Source organism: Acromyrmex echinatior, chromosome 6, assembly GCF_024713525.1.
Source record: "Acromyrmex echinatior isolate Ae372 chromosome 6, ASM2471352v2, whole genome shotgun sequence".
NCBI lineage: Eukaryota > Metazoa > Arthropoda > Insecta > Hymenoptera > Formicidae > Acromyrmex > Acromyrmex echinatior.
In genome coordinates, this window is record NC_141857.1 from 8,504,848 (window position 1) to 8,525,446 (window position 20,599).

A 20,599-nucleotide genomic window follows, 5' to 3' on the forward strand; every position below is an offset into this window, starting at 1 on the left:
ATATTGTGGAATACACAGTTTCTGATAGGTTAAAATTCTTAACTCGTATTCAAAGTCAGGCCTTATATTTAAGGCTCCCTTAAATTTATCTTTACGAATTATTTCATTGGCTGCTGAACATCTAAAGATAAATTTAAGGAAGTCTTAAGTATAAAGTCTGACTATGAATATGAGCATTATTCTCTGTTCTTTGTTCCCTGATTCTTTTATTGTGCAGAACCCCTTATTATTCATCTTTTTCTAGTTCTAAAAATTAGAAAAAGATGAATAGTAAAGGCTACTTTCACCAAACTAGATTAAATCCGAGATAACTTAACAATAACTTTGCATGATTCCAACTGAATTCCGTGTGATTTCATCCTTAGGGGCTTCGCACAATAAAAGGAATAGGGAACAGAGAATAAGAATTTCAACCTATCAGAAATCATGTATTGAAATACACAGTTTCTGATAGGTTGAAATTCTTATATTTCACTAATTATAATTAATTGTAATTTTACATATTATATTGAACACAAAAATAGGTTATTAACAAACAACTACCAGAGAAAAACCTTGCTACATAAGTTAGTATTACAAATCTATATTTATAACTTCTCTTTTTGCATTTTTTTTCTTCGACATCAGCTTCAGTTGGAATCCTGCAAAATTATTAGGCCCGTTAAGTTAATCGAAGCTTAATGAAAGTGGCCCTAAGTCGAGATTAAAGTTAATCTACATTGATAGAAATGAACATGACACTAAAATAATTTAATAGAAAGTTACTAATTATCAGTATGTGTATCAAGTGCATGATGTAAACTAGGACAATAAGTAGTTATATATTATAAAAAATTATATATTGTACAATATTTTAAGCGCCTAGTAATCTTAACTCTCGGCAGCCAATAATAGAATGCTGTTGTTAGAAACGACTTTCTATTCCCTAGAAAATGAATCTTTTGATTGGATAGAGAATCGTGTCAAAAAAATAGAATTTCCTTAGAGACGAGATTTGCTGAGCTTTCTGCACTTTTTACCTTTCTCCTTTTGTCTTTCTTTCTTTCTCACACATACGATACATCATCATCTATCTTATTTTAAGTGCAGAAGAGAAGACGTTATCGTGCAGCTGCAAATAGCAAACGGAGCAAATCTGTATACTGAATCTTCACTTCAATGATCAATCTAGCCGGAGTGAGAAAATAGGGATAGTTGGCTTGTAGGCGTGTTATCATGCATGATATCATACACGAATCAACCTATCCCACGTAGTGCATCCGTGGCTCCGTGCTCCACGTTTCTCTCGTGTATATCATGCACGCTTGCGTACGTATACACATACATACAAATGTCACATAACGCGCCACGGACGATGGCAGTGACGGCACGTACGTGAGAGGAAACCAGAAGAAACGGCAGACAGTCTGAAACCTTAAAATATTGTCACGTCCACGGGAATGAGACTGTGTTTTTCATACGTGCGTATTACTCCGTTTTATTATAGTTATCGTTCTCTTTCAATTGAGATACTCGAGATTCTCAAATACACGTAATCTCGTGATACTGGAATATTGTTTTGTATCAGATCGAATCATCAGATGTTTACGTTTCCCGCAGCACGTAGGCGCACTGATGTGACTTGAGAGTAACGGGGTTTCAGCAGTGTGATTTGCGCTGTTACTTTTATCACGGTCTGATTAATGTTGCGACATTAATCGGAGCCGGTCGCATTAGCGACTTTTTCTGAAATGAATCTTGAAATTGAAGGAAGAATGTTCTATCGACTGCTCCTAGCAATTTTGCTTTTCCACCTGCAAGTAGGCGGAAATTATTTTGGAACTAATTCTAGGAACGATGATCAATGTTTCTGCAAGGTATTGAATATTATTCTTAATGTTATTTCCTAAGATTCAAATTTATTTTGTTTTTTCTTGTTTTTACATTTATTTGTAGTTTTAAAGATTGTATTATTATTTTTATATCACACATTTATTTTTCTAGTAAAATAAAAAAACTAATTATGTCCTTATAGAAATATCTTAATGTAAAAATGGTTATATATTTATAAATACTATATTTATTATATAGATTATATTATTATGTTTATTATATAGAAAATTAATTATAATTACAGCTGAAAGGGTCTGTAGATGACTGTACATGCAATGTTGATACTGTGGATTATTTCAATAATATGAGAATATATCCAAGAATTCAAAGTCTTCTAGTCAGAGATTATTTTAGATTTTATAAAGTAAACTTAAAACAGGATTGCCCATTCTGGGCCGATGATAGCAAATGTGCTATACGTTACTGTCATGTGCTACCCTGCCAAGATGTAAGCATTTTTTATATTAAATTACTATTTTAAATGAATATGACAGTTCTTTTTATTTTCTGTAATTTGTCACAGGATGATATTCCTGAAGGTTTAAAGGGAGATATTCCAAGAGATATTCATCTTAATGAAAGTCCAGTAGATAAATACAGAGCCAATGTACAAATTAATGACTGCAGGCACAGTGCGAAAGATCATAATATGGAGCTTGGTTATTTGAACACGACAATTAGGTAATTAGTAGGATATTAGTAGTAATTTATATTAATATAAAAATCAAAGATAAAGCTTAAATTTGATTATAGTTCAGAGAATTACAAAGAATTTGAACGATGGCAGCAGCATGATGATGCTCAAGATAATTTCTGTGTAAAAGAATCTAGTCCTGGAGAATATGTGGATCTTTTACTTAATCCTGAAAGATATACAGGATACAAGGGAACCAGTGCACATAGAATATGGCGATGTATTTACATGGAAAATTGTTTTAGGTATATGACTATGTTATATCAAATATGTTGTATATTTGTGTTTATTTTATTGTATTGATTTTATTCGAGTCTATATATGTCATATTGTTTTTTTCATAGGCCTGAAAATTCACCTCACATTTTTATACAATCTTCTAAAATGAATGGTAAGTTCTGCACTGCAAATCCACTCTTAAATCCATTCTCCATATAAATCTATAGAATAAGTGAATAAATCATATTTTTTCATACAATTCATTGATTTTTACTTATGCCTATTTCAGTTGCAGCTTAAACATATTTTTGAAATTTACATAAAATATGATTTTAATTTATTTTAAACAATAATACTAAAAAATTGAATATAATCATATTAACATAATTATAGTTAATATTAAATCAAACATTATTATTCTTCATAAATTATTATTTTTTATTCTTAACATAAATATATTGTTTCAGGAATGTGTTTAGAAAAACGAGTTTTTTACCGAGTTATATCCGGTTTACACACCAGTATCAACATACATTTGTGTTCAAAATATTTATTGGTTCCGCAAGATAGTTTACAAGTATCACCTGATAATCAATGGGGTCCTAATTTGGATGAGTTACAAAGAAGATTTTCTCCTGAAACAACAGGTGATGAAGGTCCAAACTGGCTAAAAAATTTATATTTTACGTATTTACTTCAGTTGAGAGCTCTAGCCAAAGCTGCACCTTATTTGGAAAGAGAGGAATACTACACAGGTAATGAAGTGGAGGATGAAGATACAAGATTGGCTATGAACGATATATTGAATGTTGTTAAGTAAGTATTTTATATTTACGATGCATATGAAATAATTATGAATTGTTTATGCAATTTGTATTTTAGATCATTCCCGGTACATTTTAACGAATCAGTTATGTTTACCGGTGGAGCAGAGGCACAAGTGTTGAAAGAAGAATTTAGACAACATTTTATAAATATTTCACGTATTATGGATTGCGTAGGATGTGACAAATGTAAGCTATGGGGTAAATTGCAAATCCATGGCCTAGGCACTGCATTAAAGATATTATTCTCAGGAAAATTTGATAAATGGGAATCAACACTTAATAATCTTAATCGAAAGTTATTCTTTTTGGAAAGGAGTGAAATTGTCGCTTTGGTGAATGCTTTCGGAAGGTAGATACTTTATTTCTAATTTTTATATAGAAAAGCAGTTCAATTTGTTAATAATAATGAATTTTTGCAGGTTATCAGAAAGTATTTTTGAATTAGACAGATTTCGCAGGATGATGAGATAACGTATTATCTATTTGTAATTAAAGATTTTTCAGTACCACTACGAAACATCACGTAAACGCATCACATCGTTTAGATTTTCTAAGTAACCTTTTAAGTGCTCTCCCTATTTGTAGATCACAGATTTTAATGTATCTAACTTAATTGAGTGTGCGTTTGTATCAATAATTTTAATATTGCACTTTTAAATTAAATCAATATAATTATATATTTATATATTATACATTATAATTAAATAGATCTCATTCTATATTTTATATAAAATTTTATACAAATATTCTTTTTAAGAACAAAAAATATGTTAGTCCATTGGAATAATTCAATTATTTGAATATACAAATTTTGAAGCTACGTAAACGTCAGTTTAATTGTCAACTGCAATTAAATTTTGACTTTAGTTAATTATAATTATCTTCCGATATTATAGGAAAATTGTATATACATGCACATACTCATAAATATGCATAATAGAATAATATGTAATTGATTGCACCAGTGTTTATTCATGCAAATAATTTTAGTAAGTTTTTCTTCCTACGTATTGAATTATAATTATGTAACGTAAACAAAGCTGAGAATTATTAATTAAGCTTAAAGAGAAAAGGTTATGAGCAAACAAGTGATTATCATAGTTAGATATATTTATCTTGTAAGACTGGCGTCCGAATTGATATTTTCTTCCGATTTACATTATAGCTTTCCAACTCCGTCTGTGATAAATATTTTATCTAAGGCAATTATTTATAGTTTAAATTTATGTACATTATTCTTTGAAGTTGGGATTTATTTATACAATACATATTTTTATAATCAATGGGATATAAAGTCTTACTTATAAGAGTGATTAATTATTTACAAACACATAGAATGTCTTATAGAATTACTGTATACAAATATATAAACACTTAATATAAAAATAATATCATTTTCGATATGTATATACGTATATATAAAAAATATATACTCATATTTTATATATATACATATATGTAATATATGTATGGCTTGTGTGCAATAATCTGGATTGTACTTGCGAATTTTTGCATATACATTGTAATGTTTTTATTCATATTATTAGAGAGAAGCTTGGTATGGTATATCAATATTTTACAATGGTATAAAACATAGTCATATAAATGAAGAAAGAGAAAAATAAATTTGAATACAAAAAATTAACAAAAGTATTTTAATTACGATTTCTTAATTTCTTTTTTAATCCAATCTCACATTCTCTCCAGGAATTAGGATAAATCTGAAACTACGACTTTAAATTTTAGTGATTGAATTCTCGATGTTATAAAATATATGACTTCCTAAAAATAATAATAAGTAAAATTTATTTTAAAAGAATACAAAATTAGAGCCAAATTTAATTTACTGTGTATTAAAAAATATATTTTAATAATTCCAATTTTTCTAAAATATCGAAAAAAACGTACTTTAAACTGTATCGCCTAATCTTTTATCTAATTGGAATGAGAGAATTTACATAAACAATTATTTTCAAATGTCACTTAATTATAAAACAAAATAATATAAGTTTAACTAAGTTTTATTTATAAATTATTCATATACTATCTAATTTCTAGATTTCTAGATTTCAGATAAGCAGATAGTAAGAGCTTTTCACTTGTGAACAAATTGATTTACATCAAATCGAAGGATGCAAGGATCATTAAAATCTTCCTTTTACTATGGATTTCTAATCCACACACATACACATACAATTAGGCTAAAATACCGGTTTAGCCATTAAATCATATGAATGACAAGCATTTACAGGCTTCAGAACGAAACGCACGCGCGCTGTCAATCTTGGCGAATTTGATCAGTGTTGATCAGCGCGCGTTCCAGTCGGCAGACGTCAAGTCATGTTATGCGGTACCACGAGGATCTGAAGCTGAACGTGTTTCTCCCACGCGTTAAACATGAGTCACAGCGTCGTCCGCGACGTCCATCGCTCAACAGTTGCCGGCAATAACACGGGTGTGTCCATTGAATTGGTCGCGCTCCGATACGATGCGATCAAGTGTGCCAGTCGCCGCCTCGTCGTAGGGTAAGTGTGTCGGCGCTCGTCGCGGGTATCAGGCCACGTACATATAACGTACGTATAATAATACCTACGCACGCCGCGCCGGTATGCACGGCCGATCAGCCGCCACGATGACTACGGCGATGACGGCGGCTGGCATCCCGTATGACAAGAACGTCGCCTGCAACGGCAAGGACGACATACGGGTGGTAACGCAGCCTACCATCAGAAGCGGACTCAGGGTATACAAAATCGTGGTGCTGGGTGACGGCGGTGTTGGCAAATCAGGTATCCTGGTTGTCTGATTGATTTATTATTTATAATAATATTTCATCAAATGTTTGAGTGTGCATACTGTACTATAATTACATGTCTTGCTTTTCAGCTGTCACTTTGCAGTTTGTCAGTCACAGGTTTTTAGACTATCATGATCCTACAATAGGTAAGTCGCATTCTATGCGAAGAAAGTTGGAGCTCGTTAATTCTCGAGTAAATCTTATAAAGAAGTAGAAAACAACTAGATATTAATTAACTAATGTATAGAGTCTGAGAGATTAAACATCTAATTTTTGAGTTGTCAAGATCAATGCACAAATGAGATAACTCTTTCTCTTTTATTCACAGAGGATTCATATCAGACACAAGTAGTCATCGATGGCGAGGCAGCTCTCCTGGATATTTTAGACACAGCTGGACAGGTTCAAGACTTATATATTACAATAATCACAATCATAATTATATACATAATTATATACATATATTGACAAGTGTTCTTCATGCATTCTCCTTTCTTGTATACTAACGGAAATGGATCCTGACTCTATATATTGTTGTGTATAGGTGGAATTCACAGCAATGCGAGAGCAATATATGAGATGCGGCGAAGGTTTCATGATATGTTACTCGGTAACAGATAGACATAGTTTCCAAGAGACAATGGAGTACAGAAAACTAATATCACGTGTTCGCGCCAATGAGAACATTCCTCTGGTGGTAGTTGGCAATAAATTTGATCTACAACATCATCGAAAGGTGCAGCAGATGCTGTCGAGTTGACCATGACATATCAGAAATCGTGAATACATACGGCATACAAGAACAATGAAATATTGATTTCTCGCATACATTGAACTTGTCGTCTATTTTAGGTGACCACGGAGGAAGGCAAGGCATTGGCGGAAGAACTCGGTTGTCCGTTTTACGAGACATCCGCCGCTCTCAGACAATTCATAGACGATGCATTTTTCTCGCTGATCAGGCAAATTCGCACTAAGGAGAGGTCCCGCAGACGCAGCCGATGGTGGCGAATTCGCTCGATCTTCGCCTTTATTTTTCGACGGAAGAGACATGCTTCTCACCGTACTGCGTAAAACTGATTTTTGATGATGAGTTCTTCATTAGAGAGATCGTTATCGAAAACCGACAAACAATAGCAATGACGGGAATAATATCATAGCAAGCCACAACGAAATAGATATTGCCCATAACTTTAATTTACGCGATACATAGTTACCCTTATTTAGAGACTGACAATTCATTAACATTTCACTGCCTTATCATTGACCCTAGTACGTATTAAGTGTATGCAGAAGTTTTAGTCTTTTTTTTCACACAATGTTTTGGTATAATTATTTTAAATTTAAATAATTTATCGTTTTTTCATCTACTTGTAAGACTGATATTGAATTATCTGAAACATCATATTTTATAATTTAATGATTCACATAATCTCGCAAAATAACAGTGAACATGATGAATAACGAAAAGCTTTAAATTCGATATTACATTCAGTATGAATTCCAACAAAAAAGCATTGCTAAAGTATGTGAATCAACTTGCTTCTTGAAGATATTGTGTTTTGTGTAATATCGTTTTCGTCATTTTGAAAATAATTTTGATATATATATATATCAAAATTATTAGTTAAAAAAAATATATATATGAGGCCCTTTTGTATATCTGATGAGATATAAAAAGTGTGTTCCATTAAGGACTTCTTAAATCGGATGAAATTGATAAACGCTGTATTATTGTCAATTATTTAAATGATTTGATCGAAAAAAACACAAGAAAAGTACTTATATTATACATAAATAAAGTGAAAATTAAAAAAAGACTAAAACTTCTGTATATATCTAATATTTTGAATGCAGAGCAAAGTGAAATTGTCAAATAAGCTGGAACGCACACTTTGTATTCATCTTAGACTTGAGATCTCGAATTACTTATTCGTGCTGCTCAATTAAAGAAATATAGAGCATGATACATAATAGATTCATACTTTCTGTAGAAAATATAATAGCACATATTGTGACTTCCAGTTTTTTATAATGACGATTTCTCTCTATTTATCTCGACTATTTATCTCGAAGGCTGTTAATGTGTTTCTTTAAGTTAGGTTTTACAAACGTCAATGGCGATAAACAAAAAATCTAAGGCAACTAATTTTGTATAAGTAAATATTTCATAAATATCTCTAACACTTTTTTGATAGCTATAGACACGTTACGACACATTTAAATTTTATTTTATTAAGTAACATACGCGACCAAAGAAAAATATATGAAATGTTAATGCAAAGAAAAAGTGATTCTTAGCAAAGAAAAATGCAAGATATAAGAGCTTTATATAAAAACTTTACACGATAAATAGCTGCAATTTTAAAAAGTGTATAAAATTGAATTTTATTTATTTTAATTTAATTCAATGTAAATATTAAGACTATGCTGTTACAAATTATGAATGAAAGCTTATAAAGTGCAGCTTATAAGTTGCAGTAAATTGCAAAGTTTAGGATTGTTATATATTTAGTATTATTAATTATTATCAACATAAATTACATGATCTCTAAAAAATCTCGAAAAAACACTTCTTTATTAAAACATATGAATATGTCTATTGTAGACATAAATAATTGAACTGGCAATAAATAAATATATTATTTCTATACAGACACAAAAGCTCAGAAAAATATCATGTAGGCGTTAAAATAATCAGAGTTTATATATACATATATGTGGTATAAATTATATTCCAGTTCAAAGAGCATTCGAGTGCAGTTTAATATTTACAATAAATTCTAATTAAATGCAGCTCATCAAATATACATATATATAATATATTTGTGTAATTTTAAAAAATCAATCTAATCAGTCATTAATTATTCTTTAGTTTAATTTAGTCATAAACTGGTGTGAGATTTATAGTAGCTTTGGAAAGAAAGTCATTAATATATACACATATAAATATAGCAATCATTTAGACATTAATCCACATAATTATTATCTAGTCATTACTTAATTTTTACTAGTCACTTTGTCATTTTGTATCTTGTATATTGACATATTATTTTAATTATAAATAACCATCGATTAACGCACAATTATCCATTGTAATTCTCGAATTTGTTGTTATATATTACGATTGATGACAGCTAGTATATACCGTGAATGTATATATGTGTATTATTATATATATATATATATATAAAACATTACATATTGTTAAATGAGAAATATTAGATTTGTATAATATTTGTTTAATATTATGTTTGTATAATTTAATATTTTCTATGTTTAATGGCAGTTATTGCAAATTATTGCAAGCACATATATATATACACATAATATATCATTACACAATATAAATATTATGTTATTAACATGTACTAATAATTTATTTTAAAATCATAGCAGCAAATGTGACTATTTGTAGCAGCAAATACAAGTATTATTGACAGCATTTATGATGATGAGTTTGCAATATATAATTGGTATAAAGAATGATTATATTGATTAAAATAAACGTACCAATATGCACATACTCACGCGCGCGTGTATGTATTTGTATGTACTGCATGTTTCGAGAAACTTACACAATTTGTACGGCATTGAACATAGAATATTCGTGCGTTCATATCAATAAAAAGGAATATCATAATTATTGTCTTAGAATTAAAGATATGAAAAATAGAAGTAACTGTTAATGAGATAAAGTAACCATGGCCATCGTATGTAATCATTATATCGTCGTCTTATCATCACTCTATATATATATATATATATATATATATATATATATATATAAAATAGCAAGAAAAATTGTTAGATCATTAAAGATATAAGTAATATTATTATATACGTTATATATCACGACATTTATCAATTAGCTGTTAGAGAGATTAAGCCTCATACGTAATACGACATAAACGGATTTCGTACACAATAAGAGAACATAATGGAAAATAACGTAGTGACAGGCATGTAGAGAACAATAATTTATAATTTACGAGGACAATATGATAATCAACGATCACTTTGATGTTATATTTTTATTTCATTTTTATATACAAAAATTTAATAATATGTAAAATATTGAGAAAGAGAAACTGCAGACTAACACATGTAATTTTTTATGCATGATAAACTTGATGCTATACTATACAATGATACATATAAACATCGCATAAATATAAACCGTAGAAATTTTGCAATAATATCGTGAAATTTTATGTAAGCTGAATATATTTTGAATATATGCTAACAAGAATATATAAAACTGATATATATTTTGCATCATGGATATAAAATAATTTTTTTAAGATATAAGATATAAGGAATGTAAAGAAATGCAATTTTAAAATAATTAATCAATACCATGCCTAATTTTCATTATTAAAAATTTGTCATAAACTTGAGCTGTCTTCATCTTTAATAAAAACCGTAACAATATTTTTTATATCGAAATTTATCATTCATTATATCCATCCAATAAGACTGCAGTAAAATTGGTAAAGAATAGTTTAAAAGATATTTACGTAAATAAAAACTTTTCTCATCTTTTTTTTTATGTAAAACATTTACAATGTTATGCACACAATTTTACTATTTCTTTTGAGTTATACACATATAATAAAACATGCCGTATAAAAAAAATTATTGCATACATTTTGTCTAAAAATTATTAATTATTGGCATAATTATTGGCATTTATTTTCAGATCTTTCAATGATCACAGTATTCGCTCACTATATAGAAATTTCACATATGGCCTCAAACATATGTATATAAAAAAATGACCAATTAATTTTGGCACATCCGTACATTACTTACAATTAGTAATTTCATCTTAATATTATAGAAAAAAAATTATTTAAAAAGTATATATTTTTAACAACATATAAAAAATATTTGTACCATAAACAATTAAATGTGCATTAAATGTGCGTATGATACAATTGAGCACAATATTTTACACAATGTATAGTCGAAAATTTATAATCCACGATGTGAATCAGAATATCATTTAATTTATGTATATATATTTTAAATTAAGTGTCTCGCGTTTTGCAAAACTGCATTGTTTATTTCTAAGTTATATTGCGTAATACTGATATAATTTTGCCTCCAGTTCTTTGTCACAACTTGCGTTTTATCATCTTCTTCATAATTGTCTGGAAGTAGCGTAGTTTCCTCTGTGTTTTGTATGTCATCTCCATTGTTATCTACATAAATGATAAAAAAATAAAAGAAATTATTGTAGGTTTATTATCCCTTTCAAATTTTTTAATCCAGATTTCTACGTCGAATTGAATATAAGAATGTATAATAACAATAAAATAAAAAGAATGAGTTTAATTGAGATTTTATAAAAAATAAATTAAGTAAACAATTTGAATGTGAACATTATGAGATTACTTTTATAATTTATAGTACTTCAGAAAGATAAAAATTAAATATATGCAATGATCGCTGTTTAAAATTTTAATTACCACGTGCACGATTTTCAGGATCTTCCAAAATGTTGACAACTGAATTATCCTGCTCTGCGGAATTATTCGTCGAGTCATTCATGGCTTGTTTCGATTCCGTTTCAACTGAAAGCCATGTAAGCTAAATTACTATACTAAAGTAAAAAATTCATATGTCTCTGAAACATTTTAATTATTGTTTGTTGTTTGTTATACAGAATATATTTGACAACTATATATAATACGAATTATTATTAGATACGCGTATTAGTAACTAATAATTATATGCAACTTCCTGCATCAGCACTTGTAAATTCCATGCAGTTAATATAAAATATGTTAATTTTTTATATACCACAAGTTTTTATAATAATAATATCAATACTAAGTATTCGCAACCATTTCCCTTGATATATATGTATATAGCCTAAGCCTAAAAAAAGCAGAACTATATATTGCTGATTACACATGTAAGATGTTTTTCTCATATTATTGAGAAACTTGTTTTATGCTTGATATTTTTAGAGAGTTAAAAATGTTTTATACTTTATCACATTTTTTTATTATTTGACATATTTCTATAAATACAAACCAAAATTTGTAATGCACATTTTTTTAATGGTTTATTTAATCATAAAACCATTTAATCATAAAATCCTATTAATAAATATTACAACAATATTACAACAATATTACAAGTTGTAAATAAATCACAAAATATTCTAAAAATATTCACAAACTTAATAATCATCATAACTTAGTTATAAATTATAAACAATCTTATTCCATCCCATTCTATATACAGATTTACTGTTATAAAATACATAATTTATTTTTTTTTAATTATGCTTAGGAAAAAACAATATATTTATTGTTAAAACAATTGAAATACAATTCTTATAGAAAAATAAATTATTGCATCTATTAACTCAGAAATTGTACTCGTGTGACTGTGCAATTCTCAGTCTATAAACTGTATAAATTTTTATAAGTATATAAATATTTTGTACTATTCTATTGTAATATATACAAAATTAGACTTCATAAGCCTAACATAAAGCCTAAAAAAGTTGCCTATTACATTTTTATTCTATAAAGACACAATTTTGTGTTACAATAATAAAACAGTCTTTTACGAAAATTTCAGCGAGAAATTTGATAGAGAAATAATAGTTTATATATTATATTATTATATAACAACCCAAAGGATCAAGAACAATCCAATTAGAAGCGATATATACTCTATTCAAGGAGAGATTTACTATCCTTCGCTAATAGGAGGCAATGTAGCGGGCAAAATAGGGATGTCAAGATTATTTAACCCATTTTGTAAGTGTATCTTATTTACGTATATAAAACAGGATACATCTTCATTTTGCCCGCTATGCTGATTCCTATTCACAAAGGACAGTAAATTTCTCGTTAAAGAGTATATAGTGAGTTTGTTTTTAATAAAGCCCTGGTGAAAATATTTCATTGAAATTATTTCCACGTTTTGGAACGTTTGAAATTTTTCTGAAATGTTGAAATTTCACTAAAGTGTTCCAAAAAAAAATTTTAGCAAAATTTTTTCACCAGGGAGAGCTTTAGAGAGAGAGAGAGAGAGAGAGACAGTCACAGATACATGAAAATGTGAATTATGTACAAATCTACTGCAAACTTTTAATTTCATGTTTGTGGCAGCATTCTCTCGCCTCGAGGACGGAGAAAGGTATCACTACCTTTCTTTAACATAGTCACTGAGAAACGAGGAGTTTGGCGCACAGCACCAGGTGGGTTGCCTGGTAGGATCGGAAATCCGTAGTACTTCAAACCTCGCTGACCAGCTACGGATACTCTTACAGCAGACTCCGGTACAGGATGCAACTGAGACTTGTTAATGACCACTGTCGTTGCTAGATCAGCAAATCCCGACAATATCTTATAATGCTGAGTCAGTAAAAAATGTGCAAAGGGGAACGAGCTTGTAGTCGCATTAATTCTTGCGTGAGCAGCCCAATCGGAGTTAGAACTTAATGGGGATATTGACGAGATTTAAAAAAAAAAAAGAAAAATAAAAGATATTTTTTCTCGTTGTTGAAGCAGGGAGTGCAATTAGTAATCTAACTTAGCAATATCTCCATTCGTACAATCATACTAGTAATATACTGTAGATATTTTTCGTATTAAACAAACTTATTTAAAATTCTTATATTAAACTACTTAAAACAAATTAATTTCAATAAACATTCGGTTATAAAAATGCAGTTATTTATAATAGCAAATTTTGGAGCATATGTCAAACAAAATTCATAATAGAGATAATTATAACTTACGTGGCTCAAGATTTAGAGTCGCTTTCTTCTCAAATGGCGAATTGCAACCAAGTTTGAGTTGATCTATTTCTTCTTTCAGCTATAAAATCACCATTAATTTGATTACACTTTTCAATCATATTTAACTTTACATTAGTATCTACTATTAAATAAAAAGTTCATACCCTATCTACTTCTTCTTGAAGTTTCTTATTCTCATCTCGTTTTACATCTAATTGAGTATTAATTGTACGCTTTTCCAATCTCAATGTTTCTAATGTTGCAGTTTTTGTGGCATCCAGTTTGTTTAGCGAGTCTAGCTCACTTTTACACATAGTAACTGAATCTTCAAGTTCCTCATTTTTCTTTTTAAAATCCATCTGCTGTTCCAAACGGACATGCAAGGAAGCCAACTCATCTTCCGTGTGCTTAAACCTTTGTTCCAAGTTACCACGCAACGTTACGCACTGATCTCTTTCTTCAGCACTGAAAGCAAGATTTAATTTCTTCATTAGAATGAAATTTGAAATTATGTTAAACATTTTTATATACTGCGATAAATAATAATCTGAAAAAAGAATTCGGCAATGGTTGATGATATTATTACCGTGCATGGTGCAAGTATAAGCCACAAGCAAAAATTTTTATGAAAAACAAATTCACATACATTTGTTGTCTAACAAATTATATGACAATCATAATCTAGAAACTCATAATATTTCTGCAACAGTCTGACGTCAATTATATTTCAAACAGCTACCTTCATTATAAACATTTAAATGGCATAGTAACATAACTCTTTGGTAACCACAACTAAATTATATACACAATTACCACATATATAAATTATATACACCAATGACTGTCATTCATTGCAGAGAATGCAGTTACAGTTAACAAAATTCAAAGTACGTAGTAAGATTTTACTTGATGCAACCAGGAATGTTACGATTGCAGTTTAAGTTCACCTTATTTTAAGCTGTTCGTTCAAGTCGTCGATCTGCCTGATGAGCTCGAGATTCTCGGAAGACAGAGTCCACCAGCTGCAGACGAGCATGAGACACGCCAGCAGGAGTCCTCCGACTAGGAGGGGCGGGCATCTACCTCCGCCGACTCTCATACTGTCGATTCCCATCACTCTTGCTTTCGTGTCGTACGCCGACTCCCGCTCAACGGAACATATGCCACCTGAATCGTCACGATTTGTCTCTGCAAACAATCTACGTATCACGCGCGCTTTTTGCGAAACGTGATCCGCGCGTAACCCCACTCCGTGGAATGCAATACTTGTCGGACGACAAGGCAAATTCCACGTGATGTCGTCGACGCACGCTACGCTTCGCCTCTCTCAGGAACAGTTTCGCGTGATAGCCATTTAAAAATCGTTTTAGGCACTTTAAGGGGGCGTGCACCGATATACACTGCCGGCACCGGCAGCGATACGACGCGACGCCAGAATCCAGATAATGACAGCGTTTTTCGATCCTTTCTGCGAACACGTGTATACAGGGTGTCCCAGAAAGAACGCGTTAAAAATATACAATTGCTTTACCGATCCGAGATTCTATTTCCTCTTCGAGGAAACTCGATCGAATAATATACTTCTGTCATTATTTTTTGATATTTAAATGTTGGCTAATTTTTTTATTAAACTTGAAATTTGCACGCGCGTGACTTTATTTATTATAAATTAAAGTTTTGTTATATTTTTATTAAAATAATTCAATGAAATTTCCCTCTTTGCTTCTAGAATTGAGAGTAATACAAAAATATATGTCGTTAGAGACGTCAAAAAAATGAATGTTATTTCATTTTATACATCTATTGTTTCTATCGGCAAAATTGACAATCGGCGACTGGAATACTTCAACTGACTGCACTGTATTTCAAATGATCGATCTCTTGCTGTCTATTCAAATCATTTTCCGGAAATATTTATTTATGATCATATTTACACCGCATTCTTTATTTATTTAATATCGTTAAAAAGACAAAATTCAATTTTTCTTTGCAGCTATTTTAATTTTTAATTTTGGCCCGACGTTCTTCATTTGTCAACACGATCACAAATTATCAGCTTTTTGTTTAATGTAAAATAGAGAAAATTGTAAATCAGCGGTAACTTCAGGCTATGTTCAGATTCCTACCCAAGTGCCACTCAATTCAGATACCAGCAAACGAGAATGGATTAAAATTTTTTTCTATCCGTGTTTTAAATAGCGAATACTTTTTTGGATTTAATTGGATTCAATTAGATTCAATTGGATTGAAAAACTGCATTTTCTATTCAAAATTTTGAATTGAACAGTATTCACAATGCACAGAAAAAGCTATTATTATTTTTAGATTGAAAGGCATAGAGATATGCTTCGTGCAATTCCTACAAATGAATAAAAATGCATTCAGGATTCATTTTAACATTCGTGAATCAATATTTCTAAAAATCTGAATTTATTTCAATCCATTCTCGTTTGCTGGATTGTTATCTATCGAATGTTAAACAAGGATGATATGACATCCGGAAAACCGGGTGGGAATCTGAACACGTCTTTGGCGAGATAAGCGCATTTAAGTATTTAACATAATTACATGTGGTATAAATAAAAGGAACAAAATTTATGTTCCTTAAATATTATAGTTATCGGCGTTGCTATAATAATCGTAATTATAATTATAATTATAAATTTGTTTTTAACTTAATGAAATAACAATATTTTCAAAAATTAATTTAAAAAATATAAAAAAATTAAATTTTGATACGATGCTTCGTCAACTATCTCGCTGATAGAAAATTGCAAAGGATTTTATGAAGAATTAATCATTTTTAAAATGCTTGTCTACATGCTATAACTGTTAATAGAAAACGTATAACACTTTGCATGTAATACAATCGATTTCTAGATCCTTGATGGAGATAGATTTATGGTTTGGTTTTTTTAAAGACGATTATATATCCCCTCTGTAAATGCTGCATCACGCCGCATAAAATCCGTTGGATATGCATTAGTAAAAATGACCTTGTTGCTATCTTTCCTTTCACGATTCCCAACAAAATATCATATATTGATCTACCATTATTTGCAATTTAAACGACTAAAGGAATTTTCATATACGTATGTATAGTAACAGATTGAATGAATTGGACGTAAAAGAAATATTAATCTATAAAAAAGTTGATCGAACGGAAGGATAAATTACCTTCTTACATATTTTTTATAAATCAGTAGGTAATAAAAGTCATAATCAAAAGTTTTTTACATGTACTAAATCATAATATTATTATAAAGGATTAATCTTTTTATGCTCATACATCTATATATTTAAATTAAATGTAAAATAAGAAAGTTAATTAATTTTTAACTTAAACAAACATCTCAAATTATGTAACTTATAATACGTACTAACAACAATACCTTTAAATTGCAGTATCACGTTAAACAGATCGGGATTTTAGCAGACGAGCACAGGTAAACATCTATAAATAACGCACTTATGTACAAAAACATCGCATTTATTCTGTTCTTTTAATTATATGTATATATAACATATATTTACTTAACACTGTTCCATCGAAGAGAACTCATAGCCGATCAGAGCAAACAGAATATGTATCCGGTCTTGATGAAAAAAAAAAAAAAACAACAGGATAGTGTTATGCCGGATTTACGGCACGCGATTCTTTCTAATCAACTAATTAGACACAGAGTTCAGGACAATTGAAGATCGATCGTAGATTGTGAGTACTGTGAGCAGTCCTGTCCGTCAACAGGATGAGACTGATGCGCGACTCGCCGTTTGTTCGCTCATTATCTCGACGAGCGCATCGCAACCAGTAACACCGGTCTGATAAAACGCATTCCCGCTCGCGATGCACTGTTTGCAGCGATCGAAACTGTTCTGACACTTATCTATACAGTAATAGGATCGCTTACTATTCATTTATGCAATATTTCTTCTCTTATAGACTCTATTTTACACAATTTTATCAATCTACTTTTTGATTTCGTCAAATCTTAGAAAAATGGAAATTCGACGCGCATTCATAAATTTTTATCGATCATCTGACGCGAGAATAGTAATATCGTTAGTAATGTGAGCCGATTAACTTATATCATCATTTTAAATAATTGTGGACTTGATTTATACTTTCTTCAACATTCGATTATTAATATTACTTATCATATAAAATATATTCGAATTAATAAAAGAGAACACGGCTATGTTTCCATCAATTTTAGGACTTATTTAATTTGATTTAATTTATTCATGTTTGAGTTAATTTTTTTCTATTTTTCTATCAATTTCATATCTTATATAATACCTAATGTTATACAATGAATAATTTTAAATAAATTATATAGTTTAAATAAATCAAGTCATAATCATTATTAAAAATGAATAAATGTACGAGTACGCAATTTATTCTTTTCTTTCAAGCGGAAAACGACGGATCACTACTTTCAGAACATCCGGTATTGTTAATTTATTCATAGCGATGTACTCTGTATTGATGCTTCGTAATGCGTTAGAGTCGCGTGAAGGTTGTTTCGAAAGTGAACAAACCAAGTACGCAACATTTTCTTTTATCGCCTTTTCACATTCTTTACAATACTTCTTTACAATACTCGGTTATACATATATTTTAAGAGAATTAAAATATACCATAAATTTCTCTAACGGTTTTCTTGTGTTTTTTGCATCATTGCGTGTCAGACGCTGGGATCAATTAAGGATCATTTGGCGTGACCTGTATTTCTTGATTATACTGATACTTCTGGGAAACGTAAGCCGGTCGTTACATCGTTCTTGTTTATCTATTGCGAGGAAGAGATCAAGTTTACTTGATCGAAATAATCGCAAGATACGTACGATAAGTAACGTAAGATAATTATGTTTATAACGTAATCAGATAAATCGAATGGCAAAGATTTAAAGTAAGTTTAATTTATTTTTGTCTTAATTTTGAAAATACGGTTACAGATGAATTTTTTAATGATTATTGAAAGTCTACGAATTGAAACTAAATGTATTTGCCATCGACAAATTCAATTAATTTCTTCTTTTTAAATGATTTATTGTCAGTGATCAGTAGCACATGTGCTACACACGCAATTGTGAAAATTGCGATGCATTTACAGTGAGAGTTTGCATATTGTATTGTATTAAATTCGTGCGATAAAAGCGACGATATTTCTTGTCTAGACTCTGCAGTTGGAAAATATTGCACTAATCAGTTCTAAAAATAATCTGCAAAGCCACGTTAGACGAACGAATAGATATTTGATGTCTCTTCCATATATTAGATGTACAAATAATTCAATGAAAAAGTAATTCGTTCCTTAGGCTAACCATGCGTCTTTGTTTTTCTGCTGTCAATCGCAGACCCTACTTAATGACATCGTATGAATTAAAATAAGTATGTAGCATACATTTTAGATAGGACGAATAATTTTATGCATTCTTATATTAAAAAAGTACGAAAAACAATATAAAAAATATATCGAATATAGAGATTCTTTTTCACTTTGAACGATTTTCTAACTTATTATTTTACATTCGTCGTTATGCAACGGAAAAAAGTAAGCATGGAATAGATGTTTTATATAAATACAAATTTTGAATATATAATTAGAATATTGATAAAAAAAATATTTTTCATATGTGCATCGGGTCTGCGATTAGGCACGCTAATTCCGTAAATATAGCGATATCCGTGTATTATCTAATGTTATTCGAAGGACTTATTTACAGTATGATTCATTGTAAATCCTTAGAAGATGTATACGAGAGAGAAAGGATTGTAATTAACAATTACAATCTTCACTTCCTTACTTGTAATTTGTTACGTATATTTAATTTTATATACGCGCTTTCTACACACATACATCTTTTTATAATTCTCTCGCACGCATCATTCCAATTTACATAGTTATAGCTTATTACAAAACGATATAGTAGTTATATACTCATCACTATATATTTCGAAACTTTCGTCGTGTGATGTACTATTATAAATCAATTAGATACACTCACAATCAAGAGTATCTAATTTTGTCCGGCGACATGTGTAGGTATAACCGGAAATCCTTATCAAAAAATACAAATCCGCTTAATATCATTGCAGGTTTCATGCAGTGCAATATCATCCATTTAGCATACATTATCCACAACGCGCTAAATTATATCCATCGAAATATCATCGCAACCTTTTATTATCCTATTATATAGCGCGTAATAATCACTTTCACCATAATCTTTTTATCGGTGTTTTCTAATAACCTGCGAATTTTTAAATATACGATTAAGATTTAGTATAGAAAAAGGATTTGTAGGAAAGTCATGGTCCGACGCTGACTTGGATCTTTTGGTCTCTCGTACAGCAGATTAGTTCAATCAGATTGAGAATCTTTTCATCAGTATATAAAAATAAGATAGTAAATAAA

The 20,599-nt window shown here is 29.9% G+C and overlaps 3 protein-coding genes across 5 annotated transcripts; 2 read left to right on the forward strand and 1 right to left on the reverse strand.

Annotated features, from left to right (window-relative positions):
* The first annotated feature begins 1,180 nt into the window (after positions 1 to 1,180).
* Positions 1,181 to 5,262, forward strand: Ero1L (endoplasmic reticulum oxidoreductin-1-like protein). Of its 2 annotated transcripts, none has more exons than XM_011054684.2 (9): positions 1,181 to 1,460; positions 1,568 to 1,856; positions 2,117 to 2,320; positions 2,396 to 2,553; positions 2,626 to 2,811; positions 2,911 to 2,957; positions 3,253 to 3,601; positions 3,668 to 3,961; positions 4,032 to 5,262. In XM_011054684.2, exons 2-9 carry the CDS (start codon positions 1,731 to 1,733, stop codon positions 4,081 to 4,083), a joined length of 1,416 nt encoding a protein of 471 aa, XP_011052986.1. In that variant the 5' UTR covers positions 1,181 to 1,460; positions 1,568 to 1,730; the 3' UTR covers positions 4,084 to 5,262. The 2 variants fall into 2 exon arrangements, with proteins under 2 accessions (XP_011052986.1, XP_011052985.1); XM_011054683.2 differs by having other exon boundaries at positions 1,600 to 1,856.
* Positions 5,263 to 5,415: 153 nt separating this feature from the next.
* Ric (Ras-related protein interacting with calmodulin) lies at positions 5,416 to 8,187 on the forward strand. Its single transcript, XM_011054680.2, has 5 exons — positions 5,416 to 6,401; positions 6,499 to 6,555; positions 6,738 to 6,811; positions 6,954 to 7,145; positions 7,262 to 8,187. The coding sequence occupies exons 1-5, from the start codon at positions 6,221 to 6,223 to the stop codon at positions 7,481 to 7,483; spliced, it is 726 nt and encodes a 241-aa protein (XP_011052982.1). The 5' UTR covers positions 5,416 to 6,220; the 3' UTR covers positions 7,484 to 8,187.
* A 2,241-nt stretch (positions 8,188 to 10,428) lies between these two features.
* On the reverse strand, positions 10,429 to 20,077 carry LOC105145240 (uncharacterized). Of its 2 annotated transcripts, XM_011054678.2 has the most exons (8): positions 17,712 to 20,077; positions 17,570 to 17,631; positions 15,125 to 15,365; positions 14,342 to 14,642; positions 14,178 to 14,256; positions 13,584 to 13,757; positions 11,884 to 11,988; positions 10,429 to 11,616 (listed from the first exon to the last, which is right to left on the reverse strand). In XM_011054678.2, the coding sequence occupies exons 3-8, from the start codon at positions 15,289 to 15,291 to the stop codon at positions 11,438 to 11,440; spliced, it is 1,005 nt and encodes a 334-aa protein (XP_011052980.1). In that variant the 5' UTR covers positions 15,292 to 15,365; positions 17,570 to 17,631; positions 17,712 to 20,077; the 3' UTR covers positions 10,429 to 11,437. The 2 variants fall into 2 exon arrangements, with proteins under 2 accessions (XP_011052980.1, XP_011052981.1); XM_011054679.2 differs by lacking the exon at positions 13,584 to 13,757 and having other exon boundaries at positions 17,712 to 19,750.
* Positions 20,078 to 20,599: the final 522 nt, after the last annotated feature.